Source organism: Aythya ferina, assembly GCF_964211825.1.
Source record: "Aythya ferina genome assembly, chromosome: 1".
Classification (NCBI taxonomy): domain Eukaryota; kingdom Metazoa; phylum Chordata; class Aves; order Anseriformes; family Anatidae; genus Aythya; species Aythya ferina.
In genome coordinates, this window is record NC_140296.1 from 91,958,257 (window position 1) to 91,982,442 (window position 24,186).

Here is a 24,186-nt window from a genome sequence, read left to right on the forward strand (position 1 = left end):
TTATTTTTGCATATTAGGCAACGAGATGCTTTTGCAAACAAAACAGTAAGAGAATAAAAAGCCCAAACTCTCTGTAGGTTGCATGACAGCTTTTTTTTTTTTTTATTTGTACAAGAAGCACGATGCCATTCAAGGGTGAGTCACTCTAATCATAGCGTAAAAGTTCCTCGCCAAGCAATATGACAAACTGTTCTCCCAGGGGAGCTGATTTAAAACACATTTTCCGAATTTCAGGATTATCAGAGACTAAAGAAGGCTGAATTTTCTGAGCAGAAGTCAGCAGAAATAGCCCTGAGGTATCTTAATCATTTAAAAACAGGGCCAAAAAAAAGAGCTAGAATGATTCACTGAAGAAGGCCTGTTAGTCATGAATTCTCCCTGTGTTTTATCTTTCACTGACAGGACCAAGTTTAAAGATGGAGACGAGGAGAGAAAGAAGGCCATGTCCAAACACCACGTCACACACTTTGCTACCTTTGCCCCTCCTGGCATGTTGCACTCTTTTGGAAACTATGTTCCCAGCTAGACTTTGAAGCACAAGATTACTCTTCAGCTTTAATCATGACCACAGCAAAGTTTCTCATAAGATGCTGTTCTCCTAAGTAAATCACCAGTTTTCTCCCCAGTTCATCCAGCACATGATCCCTGTGTGTTGTGGCACTGCTCCAGACACAAGTCACGTCCTGTTCACTAGTCCCAGCAGCAGCACAGGCTGCACTTACATCGACTTGTGTGCAGGCATGCATAAATAAATGTTCAGGCTGGACAAAAGTCTCTGTGAGGACACCACTGGATGTTCCTCTATCAGGGGGAAGGTGCAAAGCCCTCTGGATTTGCAAAACTGGGCTCAGAATCTACAACTTCAGAAAGGGTGGAAGAGATTTCATGGAGAAACAAGCATTAGAAAACGATACCTGTCATAAAAGGGAATACGTCCCCTTCCTTTCTTTTCCATTCCTTCTTTATTCATCCAAACAACCAAAACTTCTAAATAGAACCTCCTTTTATTTACTCTTGACAAGTGCCAAGGACTTACTGTAGTCTGATATTCTTCTGAAAACTTTGCTGCCCAAAGTCAACAGATTGTGCACTAGTCTTTGTGTTTTTTTTTTAACCACATTTACTAAGACAATCAAGACTAAAGAAAAAAAAAAAAAAACAAACTGATAACATGACTCCTAAATACCAGAAGACAAATTAAAAGTTCCAAATATTTGAAAGGCTTGTGATCTCAGAGACATTTTTAGTTTTGGGATGTTCAATTGTGCCTTCTTAAAAATAAATAAGTAAATTGCTAATTTCTTGTTCCTTCATTGTCTGGTCATCCTATTGGTAATGTAACTTCAGGCACATTCAGGTTTTGGTCCAATATAAACTCTATTAAGCTCTTTTAATGCCCTATGAAATTGTTTTATTCTTAAAACTGAGGGCCAACAAATGACAGGTGCTAATCCATTTTCAGTTTTTAGTTATTACTTCAGGTGAAAAAATTGTTCAATTCCTGGACGATTACAACAGCTTTACCCAGCTATCGAAAATGAAACAAAAGAAACCAAAATATCGAAATCTCAAACTCCAGAACTAAATACATTAACAAAATAGGTCGATCAAAACATCTCTTAAAGCATGAGCAAACCTTTGTACTGTGCCAAAGGTTGCAAGCAGAATAAATAGCTTTTTGCCTGAGCCAGGAAAGAAACCCCAAGTCTTTGTTTAATTATTACTTCTTTCACGACTTTCCTCAACAAGAAGAGATGGCTTTCTACCTACCTTTGAAGTATTTGCTTTCTCTTTCCAGGGTGAAACCCTGCTGATATGAAATTCCTTCCATGATAGGAACATCTTATAAGCTTTTGAAAGCTGCCTGGAGGTGAACGTGCTAAGAGACAGCAGAGGCTTCCTATCTGCTCTCTGTTCCAAAATTTAGCAGCTGATTAATAGTTGTACCTCTGAGAGACTAGGATATTACCTAAGTATTTGTCTTTTTTTTTTTTTTTTGTCAGAAACCCCTTTGCTCTTTTCTAAGTCACTGAAGTCAAGATTTGTCCCTTGATTTTACCTAGAGTACATTTCCCCTCAGTCTGTCACCACCATTACAGTAGATGTGTCTCCATTGATTCAAAAACAGCAAGGCACTCGGTGCTCCTTTATGGGTGAAAGGTTTTTTAAAATAAAGAAATTTCACCTTTCTTTTGAAAAAATAAAGTCTTCTACCATTGTGCATATTAAAAAGTCTAAAAGTATGATGCGAGTACATCATATTTTGTTCACGTTCAGGCTTAGGACTCAAGCAAAAATACACCCAAATGTATTAACACCTCATCCCTCTCTCCAAAATGTGATTTTAGGATAATTGCTCACCTTCTGGATGGACACAAAGAGTGGGAATGTTTTGTTTAGCTTGGTATTACTCCGATGTTTGTGGTTGGTAATGTGATTATGAGCATCATAGGGCCGTAAGGTACAGAATGCAGTACTGAAGACTAATTCCCTGTTCACAGAACTGGCTGCTCAGCTGGCCGTAGTTGTGTTATCTCATTCTCTGAGCTAATTATGTTACTGCCTAATAAAAGAAACTCACACTCTGAAGTAGCAGAACAGGCCATTTCCATGTCATATCATGCTCTAATCCCAAATCCACAGACTTCTGAGAGACCCGAAAATTACATTTATGTCTGATATCCTGAAAATTGGAGTGAAAGAGAACTCTTTTCTACTGTCATGTGATAAGCTGAGCCACACGTTGAGTACAGCTGACGTGGTGTCTTTAAGGTACATGTAAATATTTTACCTGTGTGGTTTGAAAACTGGACTGAGTTCACAGTGTCAACTTCAAATCCCAAAACCTGTAACAAAACACAGCAATATTTCTTTTACTAATACAGCTTTGTCAATATGTTACTGGAATCACAAAACGTAAGACAGCATTCTTATTTTTCAGAGCACTTTTAAAAATTTTTAGTGCTGTTTCGCAGTGAAAGCTGAGTCAACATACATGCAACATAAACAAACGATGCAGTACTTTAGCACAGAATGGAAAAAGTGACATTGGCAACAACATCAGAAAAACAGAGCCCTGAATCCTCAGGCAAGAGTTCATCTGGGGACAAGGATGGAGAGGTTGTCCCAGCAGCAATGACAGAAGCCACGAAGAAAGCCTTGGCTAGTTTTTCTTGGCAAGAAAAGCAGTCTGAATTTCAAGGTAATAAATGAATGCAAAATATGGAGGCAGGATGCTGTTCGTATTTCAGAAAGCCAATCTTTCTAAAAAAAGGACAGAAGAATCCTAAAAGGGATCAATGCGATGAGCAATACTTGGATTTCACAAGTAGGTTCTTTACAGCTTGGTGCTAAGAGAATAGAAAGAAATCAGAGAGAATTAATTGGGGGAAAATTAGGCAATCAAACAGAAAGACCTTCTAAAAGGACAAACTTAAAAAAAAAAGCCTAAAGCATGCTCCGAACCCATCTGCTACCTTGCATTACCAGCAAACCAAATACTGAAAGAAACAATTTGCTAGTGCAATCAACAAACACATTCCTGTTGCCCAAAAAGAGATAAATATTTTGAAAATAAGAACACCAAGTCAGGAGAAAACTAACGAGGATTATTTGCTTGATAATACCTGTTCAACAGAATTAGGGATTACTGTTCAAGCCATTTTTAGACATTTTTATCTACAACCAGAGAAATTCTAATGCAGCAGTGACATAACAGTCTGACATTTAATATTTGCTTTCACATCCTACTTGCTCTGAGTAAGAATTCTCCTCAAAAGAAGAGCTGCTATATATGGCTCAGTGAGTCATACCAGGAGATAACAGTAATGATGCATCACTGTTTATGATCCATTTTCAGGCAATTTGCTGAGGAGGGGGGAATGAATAAATGAGGCTTTTACCAGTCACGTTTTTTCACTGAGAAGCACATCTCTCTCTCTTTTCATCACGAAGGCAACCCCTTCACATGCATTAAAAATCTCTGTGTGTATTGTAGCAGACATGAGATTTCCTCAGTGCTTGTACTTGCTCCCTCACATAAAGCCATTAGGTAACAAGCCCCTTATTTCAAACCCTGGGTCATTACAAGATGGATGTATGTGCTGCAATGGATAGCTCCTTCTGCCTGCAGGCACTGCACTTCTGTCGTGCTACAGCTCAGTGTCTGAACGGGTCTTACTAAGTCTCTTACTGCAATATTTAATAAAGCTTTCTGTTCATTGTTAACTAGGCAGCTAAGTAATCTTACATTAATGACAGACAGAATGGTGGGTTGTCTCAGCCTGATCAAGTTAAAATTAAATTCAGCTTCTACTCTTGCTCCAGTTTCTTGTTTCCTCTTGGTAGATTTTATTTTAAAGACCAAGGAATGAACAAGGTGAGAACATGGCAATAGTGCTACGACCTTACCCTTGATGTCTGCACATGCTCTGCAAAGAAAGGAGAGCACTGCCTCTAAAAGATTGTCACCCCGGATTCAGTTCCCCTCCTGGCAAAGAACAGAACTAAGAAATTGTAATTTCCTTCCAACATCTTGGCAATAACCGGGAATTAACCCATCCCTGTGCAACACTTAGCTCACATCTCTTCAACTGCTTATCACCTGGTATGTCAGAACAGGCTTTCTGTGACTCCTAACTCACCGGGTTTACACATGGTGCTTTGGGGAAGGCGAGCACATGCAGATCTTGCAGTGAGGGCTGTTCTGCAGCATGGATAGCCACTCGAACAGCTGCCTGCCACCACCAAGAGCTGCCCTCTTTGCTCTCTCCATCAGCACTAGGTACCACTTCATTTCTCAACAAACTTCTCTCTAGGATTAGGGATTTTTTGGTTTGGGTTGCCAGTTTATCTGCTTCAGCCAGCAGAAGCGATAATATAAAGGAGGCCATCTCTCTCGGAGACAGCTAGATGTCAGGTTAGCTTAACTGCACATGTGGTAAAATACTTCTCAACAGCACAAAACAGACTAAAAAAGCTAAAAAGCCTTTAAGGTCCCTGTAACAATCACATGATGGTGTTAGTCTACGCTGTCACACTGTCTAATTTGTACTGAAATTCTGGTTTGAGTAAATTCAAAACAGGACTAAATTTATTTTTATCATTTTTTTTTTTGCTTCTTAACATGAAACAGATTTAAATTACTTATTTTAATTCACTTATTGAAAATCAATCCACTTTGGTTACTGTCTTCTCTACACACTGAAACAAATCTACGTTCGTGTTTCTGAAGTAAATATGTACATAAATGCCAGTTAAATTGTCACCTCAGCACCTCCCCTAATTTTACAGGCAATCAAAATGCAGTAATTCAGCAAAACCTGCAGGTGATATGGCAAGTAACTATAACGTTAGATCCATACAGCAGTTTTGTGGTGTTCAGTCACCAGAGCACAAGCTCAAGCTGGTAATGGTTTATCATGGCTCACTGAAGTGTGCAGCTGTCCCTGTGCTTGGCTTGATAAATACGGCAGAAGCCACACGTGCCACTTTGCCCGCTCCACCAGTGTGACAAATGCCTGTACTGACATAGCGACAGTTTCACCTCATACCCACTGATACACCACGTTTCTACTGTTCCCTGAATTTCTTGGCATATCAGCCTGTTACGTACACAAAATGGCCCAACTCTGGATCCTAAAACACCCACTTTTCTGTGTGTGTGTATATGCACGCATGTGTTCCTCTCACCTCTGCGTAAATAAACCGAAGGAAATCACTCTGCTTGGATTTTGCCTACATCAGAACTAACTCCTTCAGAAACTAGGCCCTGGAAGGTGTCCAGAGAAGGGCGACAAAGCTGGTGAAGGGCCTGGAGCACAAGTCCTGTGAGGAGCGGCTGAGGGAGCTGGAGGAGGCTCAGGGGAGACCTCATTGCTCTCTACAAATGCCTGAGAGGAAGGTGTGGGGAGCTGGGGGTCGGCCTCTTCTCACAGGTAACTGGTGATAGGACTAGAGGGAACGGCCTCAAGTTGCACCAGGGGTGGTTTAGGTTAGAAATGAGGAGACATTTCCTCTCAGAAAGAGCAGTCAGGTGTTGGAACTGGGTGCCCAGGGAGGCGGTGGAGTCACCGTCACTGGGGGTGTTGAAGGAAAGGTTGGACATGGTGCTTAGGGACATGGTTTAGTGGGTGACATTGGTGGCAGGAGGATGGCTGGATCAGGTGATATTGGAGGTCTCTTCCAACCCTAATGGTTCTGTGATTCTATTTGGTTAGTGTGGGGACTGAACCTACTCTGGAATGCACAATAACGCTTCATTTACTGCTTCTCCATACCTGCTTGTAAATAGTGCGTACCTAGTGTTGCTTCCCCTGTCCCGCTCTCAGAAGGGTCCTATGGTGACAGTCCCGCCTCAGGTTTTGGAAATGTGGGTTTTGGCAGGTACTTTGCAAGCGTCCAGGCTCCAACTACCAGGGACATACATCTCCCACATTATCCTTATCCGCTTTTTCAGATGACCTGGTCTCTCATCACAGATCACTTCCTGCTTTCCATCCCCTCCTTCTGCTGTCAGTCTGTATAAGTATCATTTGCCCACAGAACTGCAAATCCTGGGCGGATCTATACCCACAGCCCGTTTGGGTAAGGATGATAAGCACACTTCAAAGGAAAGAGATGGCTGAGTTCATCCCAAATCTCTCAGCCTCCAGTCTAAACACGTCAGACAAAGTTAAGAAACTCAGGTTGCCTCTATCACGTCATATAGTGATGTTTACTTTGACACAAGTCTCAGAGGGAAATGGGCAATTCCAACTTTTTTTAAAGTATCTTCACCAAAGGAGTCAGAACTGTTATGTTTCTGAAGTTACATCGTGAAACATCAAGAATAGAGGAGTCTCGTGTTTGGAAGGCATGGCTGGCAGAGCTGAATGACAGATTTCAGGAAAATATTTGGAAGATTAAATAAAATACACACACTGGAGCAGAATGCATTTCAAGAAAGAGCTGGCACGAAAAACATACTCCAACATTATGCATGAGATCCAATGAGGCTGAGTTCTTCCTCACAAATAACTGAAGGAAAGGGCCAAATGTCACCCAGCCCTGTTTAAATCCAGCACAAAGTGCCCTTCCAGCCTCAGGAACAGGAGCTGTGTCACCTGTGCAGCACCAGGTCTGCAAGAAGACACATCTTCCAGCTAGTGAGGGGGTTCAAGAGAAAAAGAACGCAATAATAAGGAAGATACTTTAAAATACATGAACAACACTTTAAAATGTTGACTCTTTTTGGAAAAAGGAACCAAAAACCTCGCTTTCCTAAAGCACAGAAGTAATTTAAACTTACATCCAAGGAAATAAGAAGCCCCCATCCCCAAAAAAAAAGAAGAAAAAAAAAGATTTCCCTGAAGTCCCAAATACATAGAAAAGATCTTGCTGTATAAATATATACACAGTTAGTTCCCAGTTCTGGTTCACCTCCAAAAATGCAACCTTTTGGATTTGCCAATGTTAATGTATTTCTTGGTAAGATAAGAGCTTTGTTTAAAATTTACTGTCTTCCTTTCCATTCTAACAAACTTTTCAATCATACATACGCTGAAAGATGCCATCCCCTCACTGCAAAGAGCTGGTAACACACTGCAAAGAGCTCGTAACAAAGACTGTTAGAAATGACAGATTAGAAACATTCGTTTCCTTCAAGAGGTAAAAGTTGTGCCTGTTGTGTAAGGGAGGATTGTCAAAACAAGAAAACTGTTCTATGTTACAGAAAACATTACTGTAGCAATAGAGATATTAAAGATTTTGAATGTAACATCTCAAATTCAGCTTTAAAAATTGCTAAGCTTTATTTTTATATTTGTATAAACCACGTTATGTACCAATGGTCTGAAGACAAATAAAATAAACCATTTTAAACTCATAATCCTATTTGCTGTATGATTGGTAATATCACTTGAGACACAAAACGGCTAACTTGCAAGATTAGCTGTGCTGCAGAGTAAATACTAATATGAATTCTCATTTAATAGTTTTATTTACTCTGAGGAATGCTTTTGAGAAATGATAAAAGCTGTTACTGTAGCTGTGTCTGCATAAAATCTGTACCGCAATTTTACCATGCTTCTCTGGAGAAAAAAATAAATAAAAAAAAAGTTAAAAAAAGTTTTCAAAAGTGTCATACTTCAAAGTATTCCAAACTTATGCTTTTCTCTTTTTGCATTCAGTTTGGAAAAAAAAAAAAGGAAGACAAATCTGTGTGTATCCACATGTAAATGACACCAAATGTATCATCACCTGCTTCCCATCCTAAAATTTTGGTTAGAAGGATAAAATCCAGCACCATGGCATGTTTACATTATTAACTACGCTGGCTTTGTCAGTAAAGACATTGCGTTCTTCACTGTTAAACGAGCAATGGACCAATTTAACTAGAATGCTTTAGTTTGTACTTAATTCAGACAATCTTAGAGAACAATGACCTAGTTCTGCTGGAATGAAACTCAATTAAAAATACCTCTCTACTTTGCAGCATAGTCTGTACGTGCCTCCAACGGTGTTTCATTTTACAGTCCAAAACTAAGAACACCAAGCAGTAATGCAACTCAAGCTGGAGGAAAAATCTGCAACAATGAGTGAAAGGCAGAAAGAAAAGCAATGTGAGGGAGAAAGAAAAGCAGCGTGAGGGAAAAATTTTATTATTTATATAACTTATATAGATTTATATAGATTATATAAGGCTATGTAAACTGCATACACGTTTCTTCCATATTACTCATGTCCCCTAATAAATGTTCACAGGTTGCTACCTGTATCTCATGAAGCAAGGCAGAGACCTCCATCCAACGTCTCCAGTTTCTTCAAAGTTCTTGATTTTGGAAAATGTTGGTTTTACCATACCAGACAAACACAGCAAAACCTATTTTTCCAAGTGATCCCATAACCCTGAAAGTTTGTAAACCACAAATCCAGAGAAAATATCAGAAGTCAGAACTGTAAACCAAGCTCAGTCTACCATTCATGAAAATTCACTTATTGTGAACACAAGGAACCTCATTTCTTGCATGTAAAATTAGAGCTTCACATCCAGATATGAGTTACAAATGTGTCACTGGTGAAAATCTTGCTATACAAATTGTTTGTTCACAACTCTAAAAGGTGATTTTATTTCCAAGGGAAATGCAATTTGGCAAGAAAATGGCACTGGCTAAGGAGAAAGAAAGGACAAGATTCTTCTAAATAAATTCTGCTACCTAGACGCTCAAGCTAAGCAAGACTTTTAGACTCCACTTTTGAAAGGAGGATTTGACTTCAATGCAGCTAGTTCTCCCAGAAATAAATTCAGCATTAACTCCCTTGCATATCAACTCTTCTAGTTTTAACTAGATATGAATATTATACAGAAAGCTTATGGAAAGACGACGAGACTTTCAATGAGCATTTAAATGATGAACCATCAAAGGTAGATAACGTCCTTTATGCCAATGGGTGGAAACGGACTGGTGAGTTTGGGTAAAGCAGCAGTAAATATTAATAATAGTGAGAAGGTTAACATAGATTAGACAAGCGAATCAAACCCACCCAGATAGAGCCTAAAAAGGTAGCTGGTGAATTATGTGCAGAATTCCTAAGCACGGATTGAGATAAGTAAACTCCACTGTACTACTAATTTATTTTCCTGTATTGGGCAAGATCTACATGCAGGTATATTTTCAGAAACAGTCACTAACTTCAGCTGCTTGGGAATGGGATGCCTGGGAACGATTCACAAAGTCACGAAATCCAGGCAGACCTCACTGCTTTCACTTCGTGATGGTGAGGCAACTCTCTCGCAAGTTAGCAAATGGTCTGACCTACCATGCTCCACAACAATCTCTTGCTTGAATGTAGAGTGATCGGCTCTGCAGAGAAAACGCATCCTTGTGGAGACTCTGAGTAGCAAGGAAGCATCACAGATGGTAGGATGTGGTTTTAAACCAGTCCGAAAAGAGTATACTGTGTTCAAACATCTCAGTGTATGCACTCCTCCTCCTGGTCAAAACAAACTGTTAGCGCTACTAGAAGGTTTCTCAGCTGTTTGGGCTCTTGATCAAGATACACAAGTTGTAAAGCACAACTAGATCATCACAATCTAACCTCTAGATATTGTATTTCCAAATCCTTTCTAACCACGGTGCTGCCTTTTTGAGAAGTAGAAGGAAGACATCTGGAGGACGTGGTCTATCATCCTGCTATCTTAAACGCAGCACTACTACAGATTTCCGTAATGGGGGTTGTGAAAAATAAATCCTGTTCCAAATACTTTAAAGCATTAAAAATGCATGACTTCTTACAGCCCTGAGATCTGGTCAAGTGTTAAGCTCCTCTGAAACAATATTATCAGCAGACAGTGACAAGAAATGGCACCATCACTCTGCAAAGCCTCGTGTTTAAGCTAGCATCACTTGACCTCCGATGCAATATGCCCGTGCCCCGTTCCTTCCACACTTGTAAGCAAGCATACAGCTGGGAACAAGACCCTGCTCCCTGTAAAGAACAGCTTGTGGGATTTACGATGTGCAGAATCAACTATCCTGCACTATTCCTACTCCATCTGCGTGCTGTACTGATCTGCACGGTACCATGCAACGCGTATGGTATCGCACTTCCATTTTTCAGAACAGAGACCGTGCCACCTGCTGCTGCAACAACTACATCCGACTCGAAACCCCTCTATTTTTCCCCACAAATTCACGGCTTTTTATGAAAGCCTGCCAATATACTCAAAACAAAATGTAATGTTGAATTTTCAGAAGCTAATGGAAGCACACGACATAGACACACACACACTTTTTATTAAGCGTCAGAATGTGAAGTTCATGCCAACACAAACATCTTAACGGTGACTGTGAATTTTAATTAACAAACACTTAATAATTACCTAATTACAGTCTTCCCTGCCTCCACAAATACAGCTGTCATAAGGAAAGTCAACAGTAAGGTGAATTGGCATAAAGCACTCGAATAAATGGTCCTGAGCCAAAAAAGAAGCTAAAGGCAGACGGGTGCATTAGCAGAGTGTGTGTGGTGCCCCATGTGAGGGGCCAGCACCTGAAAACCATTAAGCACGAGCCCATCAGCAGCAGGATGTAGGTGCTGAGACCAAAAGCTGCCCTGCTAAGGACTGCACAAGGCACGTCTCATTAATCTCTGAGGGCCTTTCTCTCACACAGCAACATAAAACCCAAGTCTGAAGAGCCCTGCTATATGATCATGCCTTCTTCCCGAGGCTCTCCCTCCTCACCCACATTTAGATCCCAGATGGCTTTACTGCCATGAACAGGATACATATAGGGTTGTTCTATAGTTTTATAAGATTTCTGTGCAAGCTTTATAGCATAAAGACATACTTAAACAAGTGGGGTTAGAGAGTTTTAAGGAGACAGAATTTACGAAGAATTTTCAAGAAATCTTGTGGTGTGTCCTTAAACCTGTGTTCGTTTACAGAATCACTCTACCGCATCAACCAAAACCACGCCATCCCATTTTTTTAGATATATTAATACTGAGCTTAATTGAAAGTCATTAAAGTCATTTACAACATTAATATTAATGCCACAGTTAAATTTACCCTGTCAAACTGGTTAATTGAGTTGGGTTTGTGTATTTTTTCCCCTGCTAAGCAATGGCAGCACTACTTCCCAGTAAAAAAGTCTCTGTACCAGGCCACGAAACATTCTTAAGTATCCAGTGTATTACAAGAGATTTGCATAGACGTGCTACAGTTTGGGACTTTATCTCATACAGCCATCGCTGTCGTTCCAGTGAACATCATTTCTCCACTGTATTTCTTTAGCAGAAACACAATTTTGGAGCAGAAACACAGTTTAGCTTTTTAAACTTGTCATCACGTTAATTTGGAGCAGGGGAAAGAGAAAGGATTTTCCAGTTGCTGCTTGCACTTCTCACCATCTGTGTGCCAGCTCTTTCACTGAATTGCAGCTCCTTCCATTTGATACAGGATCACAAAACATACATCGTACTGGATATAGAAAATCAGAACACAAATTCAGCTCGGATAAAGGAACCTGGGGAAAAGAAAAGGCATGTCCTGGCAACTAGGGAAGCAGGCATAATGGCTGGCGTGGGTTGAGAAACTGAACTGAAATTGCTATTGACTAACCCAATCTTTTTTTCTCCTTCTGAGCTTTTAATAATCCATACCAAGCAGATAATGAGAACTCTGTAGGTATAATAGAGCCGTATTTTAGTACAACACTTGACAAGGCACTGCAAAGAAAAATCATTAAGAGATTGGAGATACTGTTCCAAGATAAAAATACAAGAGCATATAAACTGGCTCAGAAACAGCGATGCTGGAGGTAATTGTTGATGATTCTACGATTTGGAGGCAGGTACCAACGAGGCCACTTAAAATCCTGGGGTTAGAAACAGACCATCACAAAACAGACAATAAAAACAAACAAAATGCACAGCAGATGACCTTGAGAAAAAGTAATTTCATAAAGGCAGGTACCAGAAATACAAGAAAGGCTAAAACAGATATGAAAAACAGTATTGGGATAGTCTCTGATACTTGTTAAAAAAGAGATTACTTTTATTCACTTTAAAATAAAATACACTATACAAAGACTAACACAATTCAAAAACCAAGTATATACAAATAAACTACCTGGTTAGAACTGTTCACCCTCACAGTAAGAAAAAAATCCCTAAAAAAAACCCAAACCACCACGCCTTTCTCTACCTGAACCTCAACTTCTTGCATTCTCAGGTCAAACCTGATGCATCTTTTACGCTGTTTTCTTTCCTTCCCAAGTTAGGTTTCCAGTTACAAAAGACTGCAGGTGAGAGGAAGCTCGGCATGAAGCAGCCTGGGATATTTCATGCATGTGGCCACCCATTTATTTGATAGTTCATTGTTGCTCTCTGTTCCCACGTTCATCACCTAAGCACATACCAGACCAAAAGATGATCACTTCAGGTAGCCTTATTATTACTTCTGCTTCTGGAGTGCCATCCCCTTTTCCCCTCTGACCAGCTGCATACCAACCTGCAGGATGTACAAGCTGACTTCAGCACTGCTCGTGACAGAGGACATAGTGAAGACTGGAGCAGCAAATTAATGCCCCTCTCTTCTTCCAGAGCAGACTGCAATTTTTGTCAAAGTGCTCCGGCAAAATCGGTACATGAGAATTGAGAATTTGTAGATGGACAGAGCTAGCTGTAAGATCAAGACCATCTGACCAGAAAAGACTGGAACAGCCTGAAACTGCAGTGAATTTGTTGTCAGATAGTGTATTCCTTGATTTTTCTAAACAGGCTCACGACACCAGCATGTATCTGAAACATAATCAGGCCAAATTCAGGAGAAGGATAATGCTGCCTTAACAATGCTCCTTCAAATGAGCCTCAAAAACACAATAATGCTTCGGAGCAAATTCACCAGACCACTAAGTTTTACTTTCCACCCTGACAGATTGGTTTGCATTGTTATCTACTCAATATAAGGCACTAAGAAGACAGTATGATATGTCTCCAACAAAATTCCCTCTAAGCCATTTTGTTCAGCACTAATAAATTCCTTGTTCTACATCACCAGCATTTTTTCAATGGTTTAAATGAAACACATCCGTTTAAGGAAGGAGATCGATCTGTAGTTCATAGTAATTCTATCTATAGCCATTTGGTTTGCAAGCAGTGCTTTACAGGAGTGTCCTCAGTCTGTAGCACTGGTTCTTCAAAGCCTGTATCAACTGCTGTGCCTTCTACATCCACGACCTTTTTGTTACAGTTGGATCACTTCAATCTATTGCAGTGGTAAACAGTGAATGAGTCTGGAAATCTGGATCCTGGTTCAGGGAAAAGTTATTGCAGAAAGGGACTCGCTAATATGATGCCCAGTCCTTCTGGGTCTAATTTGATCTTTGCGAGGTTTACATATTCAGGACCTGAAACAAGGTCCAGACACTTCATTAAGTCTTCTAGTAGAGTGTCAGGTATAAAGCCATTATTCTCAGGCTCATACATTTGGAAAACCCTTCTGGCTTGTTCTGAAGGACCTTTAGGAGCATCAAGGGCCATATCCTTGGGAAAAAACACTGTGAGGTTTGCTTCACTGCCAAGTATCCAGACAGGGAACTTTGGAGATTTCAAACAGGAGCCAACCTCTCAGAAATTTCATCAACGTTAAAAAAACTACTGTTGCCTATTCATATATTCCAGAAAGTTTCATTCAAGGTTACTCAAATACCCTCCTGTGTCTGCAGATGCACAAGCCCTTCAACATTACTCCATGCATTACACCAGTTCAGTTCAGGATCAGCCCAACTGCAGTCACAGGATGTGTAGTACAGCTCTCTGTTAACCTTCCTGCATGCAGGAGGTGGGGTCAAGTGATGATATAAATCAGCAAGACACTTACTTATAAGGGCTAAGGTAATGGAAGGCAAGGAAATATCAGTGTTTACCCCCTTATTATTCCAGTAAAGAACAAACAAACAAAAAAAAGGAGAACGTGGTGGTGCTTTGGGTATCTGACTGCCTTCCCCCTAAGAAATACATTCTTCCCCTCCTTTCCTAGCCCCTCTTTACTATTAGGTAACAGTGACTTTTGATACTGACACCAGATAGAGCAGTTGCAGTTCATCTGTGAGTCACAGGACAAAGGGTAACAGTGTCAAGTTGAAAGAGGGTAGATTTAGATTAGATATAAGAAATAAATTCTTCTCTGTGAGGGTGGTGAGGCGCTGGCACAGGCTGCCCAGAGCAGCTGTGGGTGCCCCATCCCTGGAGGTGCTCAAGGCCAGGCTGGATGGGGCTGTGGGCAGCCTGGGCTGGTGGGAGGTGTCTCTGCCTATGGTGGTCCTTAAGGCCCCTTCCACGCCAACCCATTCCCTGATTCTATGATCCATGCTTCTGAAGAATAATAAAATCTGCAGGTTCACTGCAAATTTCACATTCGTTACGTTCATGCTACTTCCTTCTACACTCGGATGCAACCTGACAACAACATCCTACTTGTCACTGCAAACTCCTGCCAACTGGCATCAGGCACAACGTGCTACACGAGTAACTCTACAAACACTGATGAGGAGAGGCAGACCCACACAGCAGCAATAGCTCCAAGTGCTGAGGCATGGGCTTAAGCTCTTGCTTATTTTAGTGACTGAGGTGTGTGCGGGTGTGATGCAACAGCACAATACTTTCCTCTGAATTTTATTTAATGTTTAATCCTGCTGCTCGCATTTGGTACAGATAATTCTCCAACTGCCAGTCTGTTAACAACGCTTGGCAGGCACGTTGTGTGCACTCAAGGTGGAGGGTTGGAGCTATACTGCAAGACAGGGATTTGTTTTACCCAGCACGTACACCCTACTTGGCCTTCTTAGGTAGAGTATGAATGGATCCCACTCTCCTACCACAGTATCAGATGTTAAAGTGCAAGATAACAAATATTTGCAAAAACAGAACAGAACACGACTTCCCGAAAAAGGCATCATTTTTTCTGAAGATCACACCAAGGTCACAGGGACAGCATGAAGCTTCTAGAGAACAGCTGAAGGTCTCACCGGCTCCTTCGCAGCAAGCAGATGTCTGAAATGAGCGTCCTTTGAGGAAGTTTCTTTTGGGGCCGATGCCAGGTGCAGGAGCCCGAGGCTTGTTCCTCCTCTGACGCCTCCGTTACACCAAAAGAACTGTCCGTGGGGCTGTGCAGTGAACTGGATCAGGAAACTAGATCAATTTATAACCGGGATGGCTCCTCAGAGCAGTTTAACCCCATGGCCTCACAAAATGACTTTCCTTGAAGAACTGAAGTGGATGGAGAAATTGTGCAGGTGGAAGGAGCAGCTGGTGCTGGTAAGGGAGGAGCGAGTTGCTAAAGCTTTGCTACTCGCTCCAGCAGGTCATGAAACTAAACCCTAGAGGCCAGGTAACCTAACACTACTGAGTTGCCTTGTATTTATTTTGTCGTCACATGAACGAGAAGCACAATGTTACTTCCAGTAACTACAGTAAGAACATAAACAAGAACCCCTGATTTAAAGCTCCTGGCAGTATTTGACTACAAAAGGAATGAGCTGTGGCACAGGTTGTAGCTTGTGCTGGTCCACAAACAGCGTCAGTGAATAATGACTGTGCTACAAGAAATACCATCCCTGCTGGCCTCAGTTCTGTTCATTTTCTGAACTTTTTTTTTTTGTTTCTTTCAGCTGTTGAGAGTGTCTGATGGTTTCCACAGGTAACATGGTGCCTGGTACCTGTGAGAAAGGTGCAGAGAAGTAAGAGTAACCACACGGTGATGAATGAGTAGGCTGGACTGGAAGAGACTTCCCTCAGCCTGAACTTCTTCAGTAGTACTCATCACCCACAGCAACTGCTGTAAAATACATGAAGTTACACAGATTTGGAATATATATAAATTGACTAGATTTAGGCTAAACTGCTAAATGCATCACCATAAATTCTGGCATATAATTCTGCAAAAATAGTATCAAATTTTGAGAATTTAGCCAACATTTGTTTCTGTTACAGCTCTTTTTTTTTTTTCTTCCCACTTCACAGAAGATGGGGAACAGAAATACCATGTGCAGGAGCTACAGACAAGCACCGTAAGATTCGGGAAGAAAACTAAATCATTTAGTGTTAACGCTAAATAAACTAACAAACAAAAGTAGAGCCCCTTTGAGGTGAGCACCAAGGCAAATGAAATAGCTCTGTCTTCTTTGCTTGAGATTTCCATATATCCTCTTCTGAGGAGTAAAATATTACTGGGCCCTAGAGTGGGGAAAAGGGGAGCAACTGTGATCAGACTGGAAAGCTTCCACTGGTCAGGAATATCATTTACTTTTGCTTTCAGGAACCACTGAACCTACAGATCAGAAGCTGCATCCCCAGCTTTTGTTCTGCCACAAGGCAGACTCTACCATTTGCAGCACACACTCTAGCACTAGCTTAAGCCACCACATTCCTCTGGCACGAAGTGCTTTGCATTCCTAAGAAAGTGAAGTAAAACCACTATGGAAGGATTTCTGCTGCCAGTAATGGCAGCCCAATCCAGGGGACATGATTAAAATTTGCACAGGATGTCAGAAGGTGAAGGGAGTTGTTTTTTAAATGAACCACATAAGAGCTTTTGGCACCACAGGTCTCTCTTCTGCTCTATTCACAGTTGTTCCAGATGTTCGGAGAACTGCAGCTCAGAGATGTCACAGATGAATTAGCATCAACACATACGAGTCCAGGACAAAGGCTTGAAAAATATCACATAGTTCAGCACAGCCAAATTTCAGCTCTGTAATACTTTTGCTATGACAAGTTACCCCAGTGCTGCCAAGCCACAGGATGATGAACTAGTCTGGCTTCTGTTGGGATGCGTATTATCCATCAACATGGGTCTTCTTGGCGTGTTTCAAGCGTTATGCTCATCGACAGTTTTCTTTGGTTGCTTCATTTTTCTCTCCTCTGTAGAGTATTACATGGGGGCACATGCTCCCACAGACAGTAGTTTCAGAAGAACTGGCATGTTCTGTACCAGGGCTGCTGTCAGACTCCTCGCATTAACCTTGCTTCACCAACTCGAGCCAGCTCTTCACACAATGCAAGCAACTGAAGTGGAACTTTCACTTGCGTTTTTTCTGTCTGAGGAGTCTAAAAATACCTGCCTGGTTTGTGTTCAGTTGGCCATGGGTGATGCTGTGTCCTTCATCTGAAATGACTAAAGAGGCTCCTCAAGGAAAGGTGACCAGTGTTTTGGGATGTAAACAAAAAAGATGAAAACAAACATTTTACTGAAAGGCAGATTTTAGAAAAGTATCAGTAGCTTTGCATGTCTCCTGTTTTTCTCAGGTATATCTTTTTACCATCTTCATATGTACAATTCATGATTCGTTTTATACTTCAAATTATACTTTTATGTTTAATACACCTTAGTACATTTCAACTACTACAAATATAAAGTAAATGTGTGTTTGTTTATAAAATAGTATCAATGAAATCAACTTCAACTTGAAACTCAATTTTTGCAGAAATGTGACCAATATTGACAGTTATCTGTCCTTGTTTACACATGAAAAGATCTCTCAGCTGTTTCATTTGGAGCAGAAAAAAGACATAATAACTGCAAATATTCAAACAATCATAAAACCCAATCCTTAAGGATAGAATGCAATGCCATTTCCTAATAAGAAATGCCTTAACCAAGTAAACACTTGATACTGATTCTCTGTGTGAGTATATGACATTCTCCATACAAGCCATGCAGATCCACCTCTAGGCAAGGTTTTCCAGTCCTTTTGTAAGATTTGCAGTTTTTTGGAGGCTCCATTTATTTTCCAAAGAAAGGGGGAAGACCAGGGGAAGGCAGTTTTGCTTGACATGAAGTCAAATATTTGCATCTTCTTTTAGACACCAAATGGTCATCATCTTTCCACGCCTTCACCTATTCCTCTTTGCTATGTTGTGTTTGATCAAAAGATTACATTTATGTCAAAAATATCTACTAGGTCTTCAATACAGCACATATCACAGTGTAAATATTATGTTAAATATCAGCACGTGCACCTCTATAGTTGCAATTTTCACAATGTACCATGAAAACATTAGTCACTTACAAATATTTACCACAATTGATTATCACCTCCTTTTAAAAAGGTAAACTGGCCCCAAACACACACTGCAAAATAAATTTTAATGCATCTTAAAATGTTTTTTTTTTTTTTCAGTTTTTCACCTGTAATATATAACTAACCAGTGTGAACATCCCTGAGCATTTCTGGATTGCTATGACAGACAACATGAACTACCACGTCCTCTACATAAACTCTCCAGCAGAATGAATGGTAAGAGATTAATGACTTCTATTACACAACCTATAATGCTTTTCTTTTTTTGTGTGTGTGTTACACACTGTATAGGTTGAGTAATTAATGATGCACATAAACATTTTATTTCCCATTAACTGAAACTAAAATTAGCACCATCAGCTGAAGATGACAAACTGTTAACATTGAGATCACTTGATCATTTCATTTGATTACTCATTTGAACTCAGTGTACTCTTTTGTTTCTTTTTGCTTGTTTTAAACACTGTTCTTAACACACTTTTAAGGCCAGAAAGTAAATTAATTTCACTTTCAGCTGTGGAACACTAAACAAGAAGTATTTTGTTATATCCCTGATGTGAGACATTAGAAGAAGAAGGGAACAATCCTTTATCAACCAAGTCAAAAGATTTTGTCAGTGGAGAAGTTCAAATACTGCTGACAATACACAAAGATTTTATGGTTTTAAAACATGTAATTTCAGTTTCTAGAGATTCTCGGGGACAAAAAGCTTACTTCAGTGATTTGTAGAAGCTGTTATGGATACTACCTCAGTCTTCAAGCAGTGTTGTGAGCTGAAAGAGTGCTCCCCCCTTTTTTTAATCTCAATGAGTTTTCCACTTTCTTGTCTTTTCTTCTGTCCTTCTGTCTTCCCCTGCCAGCTTGCCATGCTGGTCTAATGTCTATCTGCTACAAACTTCTCAGTTCATCAAAGCTCTCACAGGACAAGGAAGGAGCTCCTTCCTATGGGGTGAGAGCCATCCTCTGTTCTTTATCTCAAAAGCAATGGCAAATCTTTTTCCTAGAAATTCAGGCTTCCAGGTGGAACCACCTCATTAGGATCTTTTGGATTACAAGTCCTTTTCAGGGTCTCACCCTGACCATGGCCTTCACTGCATTTTTGCAACTAAATGAACTGACGTTGACATACCAAGAAAATGCTGTTTACACAGATATGAATAAGACTTCCTAAGGGAAGTGTCCTTTTTTTTTAAGCAAACAAACGAATAAAAAAACCTCATATGACCCTTGATTACCTTACAGGAACATTGAGGCAAGGAAGCTTAATTTGAGGTATGAATCTAAAGCCACAATTCTTGTTTCAGATGTGTAATTTAGGACAATTTTTGGACATTACAAATACAAAGTATATTCTTTTATCTTTGGATTTACTTTTTGTTTAAGGGTTATTTTTTTCAGCCTTTGATCTGTAACAAAAAAAAAGCGTGAGCCAGTAGGTACATTTCCCAGAATTATTCTGTAAAGATCTTTGATTCATCCTTCTTCTGACTCACAGAATTAATGCAAAAGGAGTAGTTTTTGAAAAACGGAACAAGCAGTCACCTCTTCTCTCTCTCTCTCTCCCCCTCCTTCTGCAGATACTTTTGACTACATTGTTTCAAAAAAAAAAAAAAAAAAGCCTGATTTTTTTTTGCTAAGGCACCAGAGAATCATTAGAGATAGGTTTATAACGGTTTTGGTCTCAGCACGTGAAAGCACATTATACCCATGGCTGAACAATGCAATTCAAGACTGCCCTTAAGTATCAAGGAAATTACCATCTGTGCTGGTCAAAGTTGTTCTCCCATCCTTTTTTACAATTTAAGGAACTAAAAATGCAGCCCTACTGTCTGTGGAAAAGAACCATTGAGAACTAGCCTGAGAAGAATGAGATTTGCCTGTCCTTATCAATACCTGCACAGACAATTATTCCCATTCTGCAGGGAAAAAAAAAAAAAAAAAAAAAAAAAAAAAAAAAAAGGAAGAAAAACACTGAAGAAATTTCAAAAGGCCTTCTTATTCTGTATTGGAGAAGCTGTTATGGTGGTGTCCTACAGTTCGGAGAAGCCAATTTTGTCTTCCAGAGCTCAATAATGTATGGCATTTCTCCATGCTTTTTGCTCCATCTCCAAGGTACAAGAAGGAAGCCAAGAACTAACTACTCAAAATAGAGACAAACCCTCCTTCTCAAATTCTCCGAGTTAGAGCAGACAAAAACAAAACAAAAGAAAAAAAAAAACACGTAATCATGTTCCATTAGCACAAACACAAGGTAAGAAAAGAAAGCACAAACCCCCTTGGCTGTCGTTGTCACTCATGCACAAGCTAAACCCAACAGTCTCTGGCTTGCAGACAGGAGCACAACCTCGCCCAGAGGCCACCAAATGCTAATGTCCAGCACCCAGGTGAAATCAATCGGCTGGGACTTTCTCTGGAGCCTTCCTCGTCCTTCCAAACCTCCTTCTGGAATTTCAGGGAGGCCCAACGGGCTGAATATATGGACTGAAATACTCACAGTTCACCTCCTAGTATTTAACTACCTGGAAAATCCAAGCATGCATTTCCTCTAAGACCTAATAGTTAATCTAGAACCTCCAACGACATAAACAGATCATTGTATTCCATCCTAAAATGGTGTAAAGGGTTCTAGTATTTCTCACTCAGCTGTGTTATTTCCATTAATACAACTCTCTGTTTTGCTGTGTTTGCTGTACAGAAAGCATTTATTACATACTGGACAGAGCAAGCCCTTCCACGCCCTTACTTTTTAAATACTTTAGCTTTTAGTGTACTGGAAGCCTGATAAAGTATAAACAACTAGTTAAGAAAGGACACTAAAGAGTTCTCTGCTCTGCACATTGCTACACTGGATTTTTTTCAATAAATAACTTCAAACTTCCACCCAAGATCAAGACATTCAAACACAAGTGATCTTTTTGCAGAAGTCTGCAAACGGAAGGGGAAACCAACCTGTTTTCTATTTGGATGCTGCTGTCCAAATGCAGATTCCTGAACTGCTCTTGTCTGGATTTCAGCCTGTCAGACAGCGCACACACACATCTACGTATGTTTTGCCTGGCAAGCTCAGTGCTGATGAGCTCCAAAGAAAGCCTCATTTAACCATCACTGATTCAAAAGACCAAGGAAAATGAGCACAAGAAATAATATAACCATGAAGAAGATTTGCACCCATCCTCAGAACTGGCATTAGGTCTCCTTGTCATATAAAAAGTTTAAGAGACTTAGGCTTATAATTCCTTTCCTTGGTTCAAAAAATAAAAAATAAAACCCATCACCATGAAAAACAAGAAAGCTTCATTTGGTGGCAGCTTGCAATTTCTCTCCAATACTGTTCCACCAATACCAGGGTTTAAGTAACTTTCTAGCAAGCACAACTTCATCAAGGGCTGCCTACATACAAATTTCCAACTTCACTCATTTCCCAGCTATCTTCCTCCTCCATTCCAGCAATTTCTTGTTAGGCTATGCACTGAGGAACAATACACAGCCTAAGTCTGATAGCCTCCTAAGCAAAACCCAGCTACAACACCAAAGGGCACCCGCTGTAGTATTTTATCGTGTCACAGTCCAGGAGCTAAAGACACCTCACCAGACCCAACTTGCCAAGTCATACAGAGGCTCACATGCCAGAGAAAGTCTGGGTATCAGACCAGTAAAGAGACCCAGAAGGAAAACAAAGACAACAGTTTAAGAGACTGGAGATTTCTGGAATAAGGACTATTGCATGTTTTTGTCATCATAAAAATAGGTTGCAGAGCAGGGAGCATAATTTAGAGATCATTCCATTAGGAAAGGAGGGATAGTTGGCCTGCAGATCACGGCAGCCCTTCAGGCAGGGGTCTCCACATACACAGATTTCTCTACAACACGTGGACTTCACGTGTACATCACCCTTGACCGTATACTAATTTTCAGGAGACAATTGGGTGCTGATGATAAGGGGTTGCGACGCGTAACGTGTTGCAGGCCTGGTCTCAAGCACACCATTTATCAGGGTGTACCATCTCCTGTGTCTAGCCAAGTGAGATTACACCACTGTTGGTTAAGTACGTACGAGGATAACCAGTGTCACAACACACTCTGTTCTGGCAGTGAGATTCTTCGACAGCAAGGTTTGTGCACCCACGTTCGTGTCAAGGAACAAGGATCTCTTTATGATAAGGCTCCAGATTAGTTCCATATGATAAAGGCGTTTCACAACAGACAACAGCGAGACACACAAAGGCTTGTCTCAAAGCACACCAACATTTCCCCACTGTCAGCTAGGCTTCAGCAAACAAGTCTATGATTTCTATGATGCTCTTGTATACGTGGTCTGATTTTTGGGTGGTCCTGTGTGAAGCCAGGAGTTGGGCTCGATGTCCCTTGTGGGTCCCATCCAACTCAGGATACTCTGTGGTTCTGCAGCTCTGAAGCCAGCACATGACAGCCACAGAGGGCAGGGTCTCCTTACACATCCTGGCCACGAAAGGAGGACTACAGAGGGGCTTTCCTTTCTCTTCCTCGCACATGTCCCTGGCCACCAAGCCCAGCTCCCCATCCCCAGCGTGGGACACCCTAAGGGGAGCTCTGTAAGCCACAAGCCCACAGCACAGAGCAGGTGGCGGGGCCACAGGCAATTCTGTGCTCCTGTCAATGACAGAATCGCAGCATCACAGACTGGTTTGGGGTGGAAGGGACCTTAAAGACCACCTGGTTCCACCCCCCTGCCATGGGCAGGGACACCTCCCACCAGCCCAGGCTGCCCAAAGCCCCATCCAGCCTGGCCTTGAGCACCCCCAGGGATGGGGCACCCACAGCTTCTCTGGGCAGCCTGTGCCAGCGCCCCAACACCCTCACAGCCCCGAATGTCCTCCGGACACCTATCCCCAATCTGCCCCCTTCCAGTTTCAAGCCCTTAGGGGCCGCCAGGGCTCCCGCAGCTGCCTCCCGTTAGCGGCCAGCGAAGGAAGGACGATGGGGGGGGGGGGGGACGACACAGGAGCCCGGCCGCCCCGCGACCTCCCTGTCCTCCCCCTGCACCTGCCCGCCCCGTAGAGGAGGAGGAGGAGGAGGAGGAGGAGGAGGAGGAAGAGGAAGGGGAGGAAGAGGAGGAGCGGCGGGGCTCGCTCACCTGCAGGGGGAAGGTGGCCGCCTTGTTGCCCACGTAGCCGCGGACGACGTGGCTCTGGATGGAGAGCACCCGGCACTCGCGCTCCGGCTCCATTGCTGCTGTCACTGCTCTCACTGCTACCACTGCTCTCACTGCTACCACTGCTCTCACTGCTACCACTGCTCTCACTGCTACCACTGCTCTCACTGCTGCGCCTCCCGCCCGCACCGGGCCGGGGGGAGCAGCGGCAGGAGCCGGAGCAGGAGGCGGAGCGCGCCCGTCACGCGCTCGCCTTCCCTCCCTCCCCGTCCCCCTCCTCTTCTCCCTCGGCGGCCGCGCTATGGCGGAGGCGCGGCCGTCAGGCGATCGGCGCGGCCACCTAAGGGCCGCCTCCTGCAGCAGCGCTGGCAGCCGCCCGCCCCCTTTTCCCGTCACGCATGGTCGCCCGCTGTCGCCTCACGCTCGCCACACGCCGCCCGGGGTCGCCTCGACGCCCCCGGCGTGTTGTCCTTTCCCCCCCCCGGGTCC

The 24,186-nt window shown here is 41.9% G+C and overlaps 1 protein-coding gene and 1 pseudogene across 2 annotated transcripts in view; both read right to left on the reverse strand.

The window, feature by feature from the left end:
- PDXK (pyridoxal kinase) overlaps window positions 1-23,953 on the reverse strand; it is a 46,060-nt gene extending 22,107 nt beyond the window's left edge. The window contains exons 1-2 of the mRNA XM_084491843.1: window positions 23,680-23,953; window positions 2,792-2,846 (exon numbers count right to left, since the gene is read on the reverse strand). Coding sequence (XP_084347969.1) covers window positions 2,792-2,846; window positions 23,680-23,772 — 148 coding nt within the window. The 5' untranslated portion in view covers window positions 23,773-23,953. The remainder of the gene's footprint in view (window positions 1-2,791; window positions 2,847-23,679) is intronic.
- Window positions 13,156-14,176, reverse strand: LOC311430040 (ubiquitin carboxyl-terminal hydrolase MINDY-3 pseudogene; annotated as a pseudogene). The gene has a single exon. The product of its transcript is annotated as a ubiquitin carboxyl-terminal hydrolase MINDY-3 pseudogene (transcript).
- Window positions 23,954-24,186: the final 233 nt, after the last annotated feature.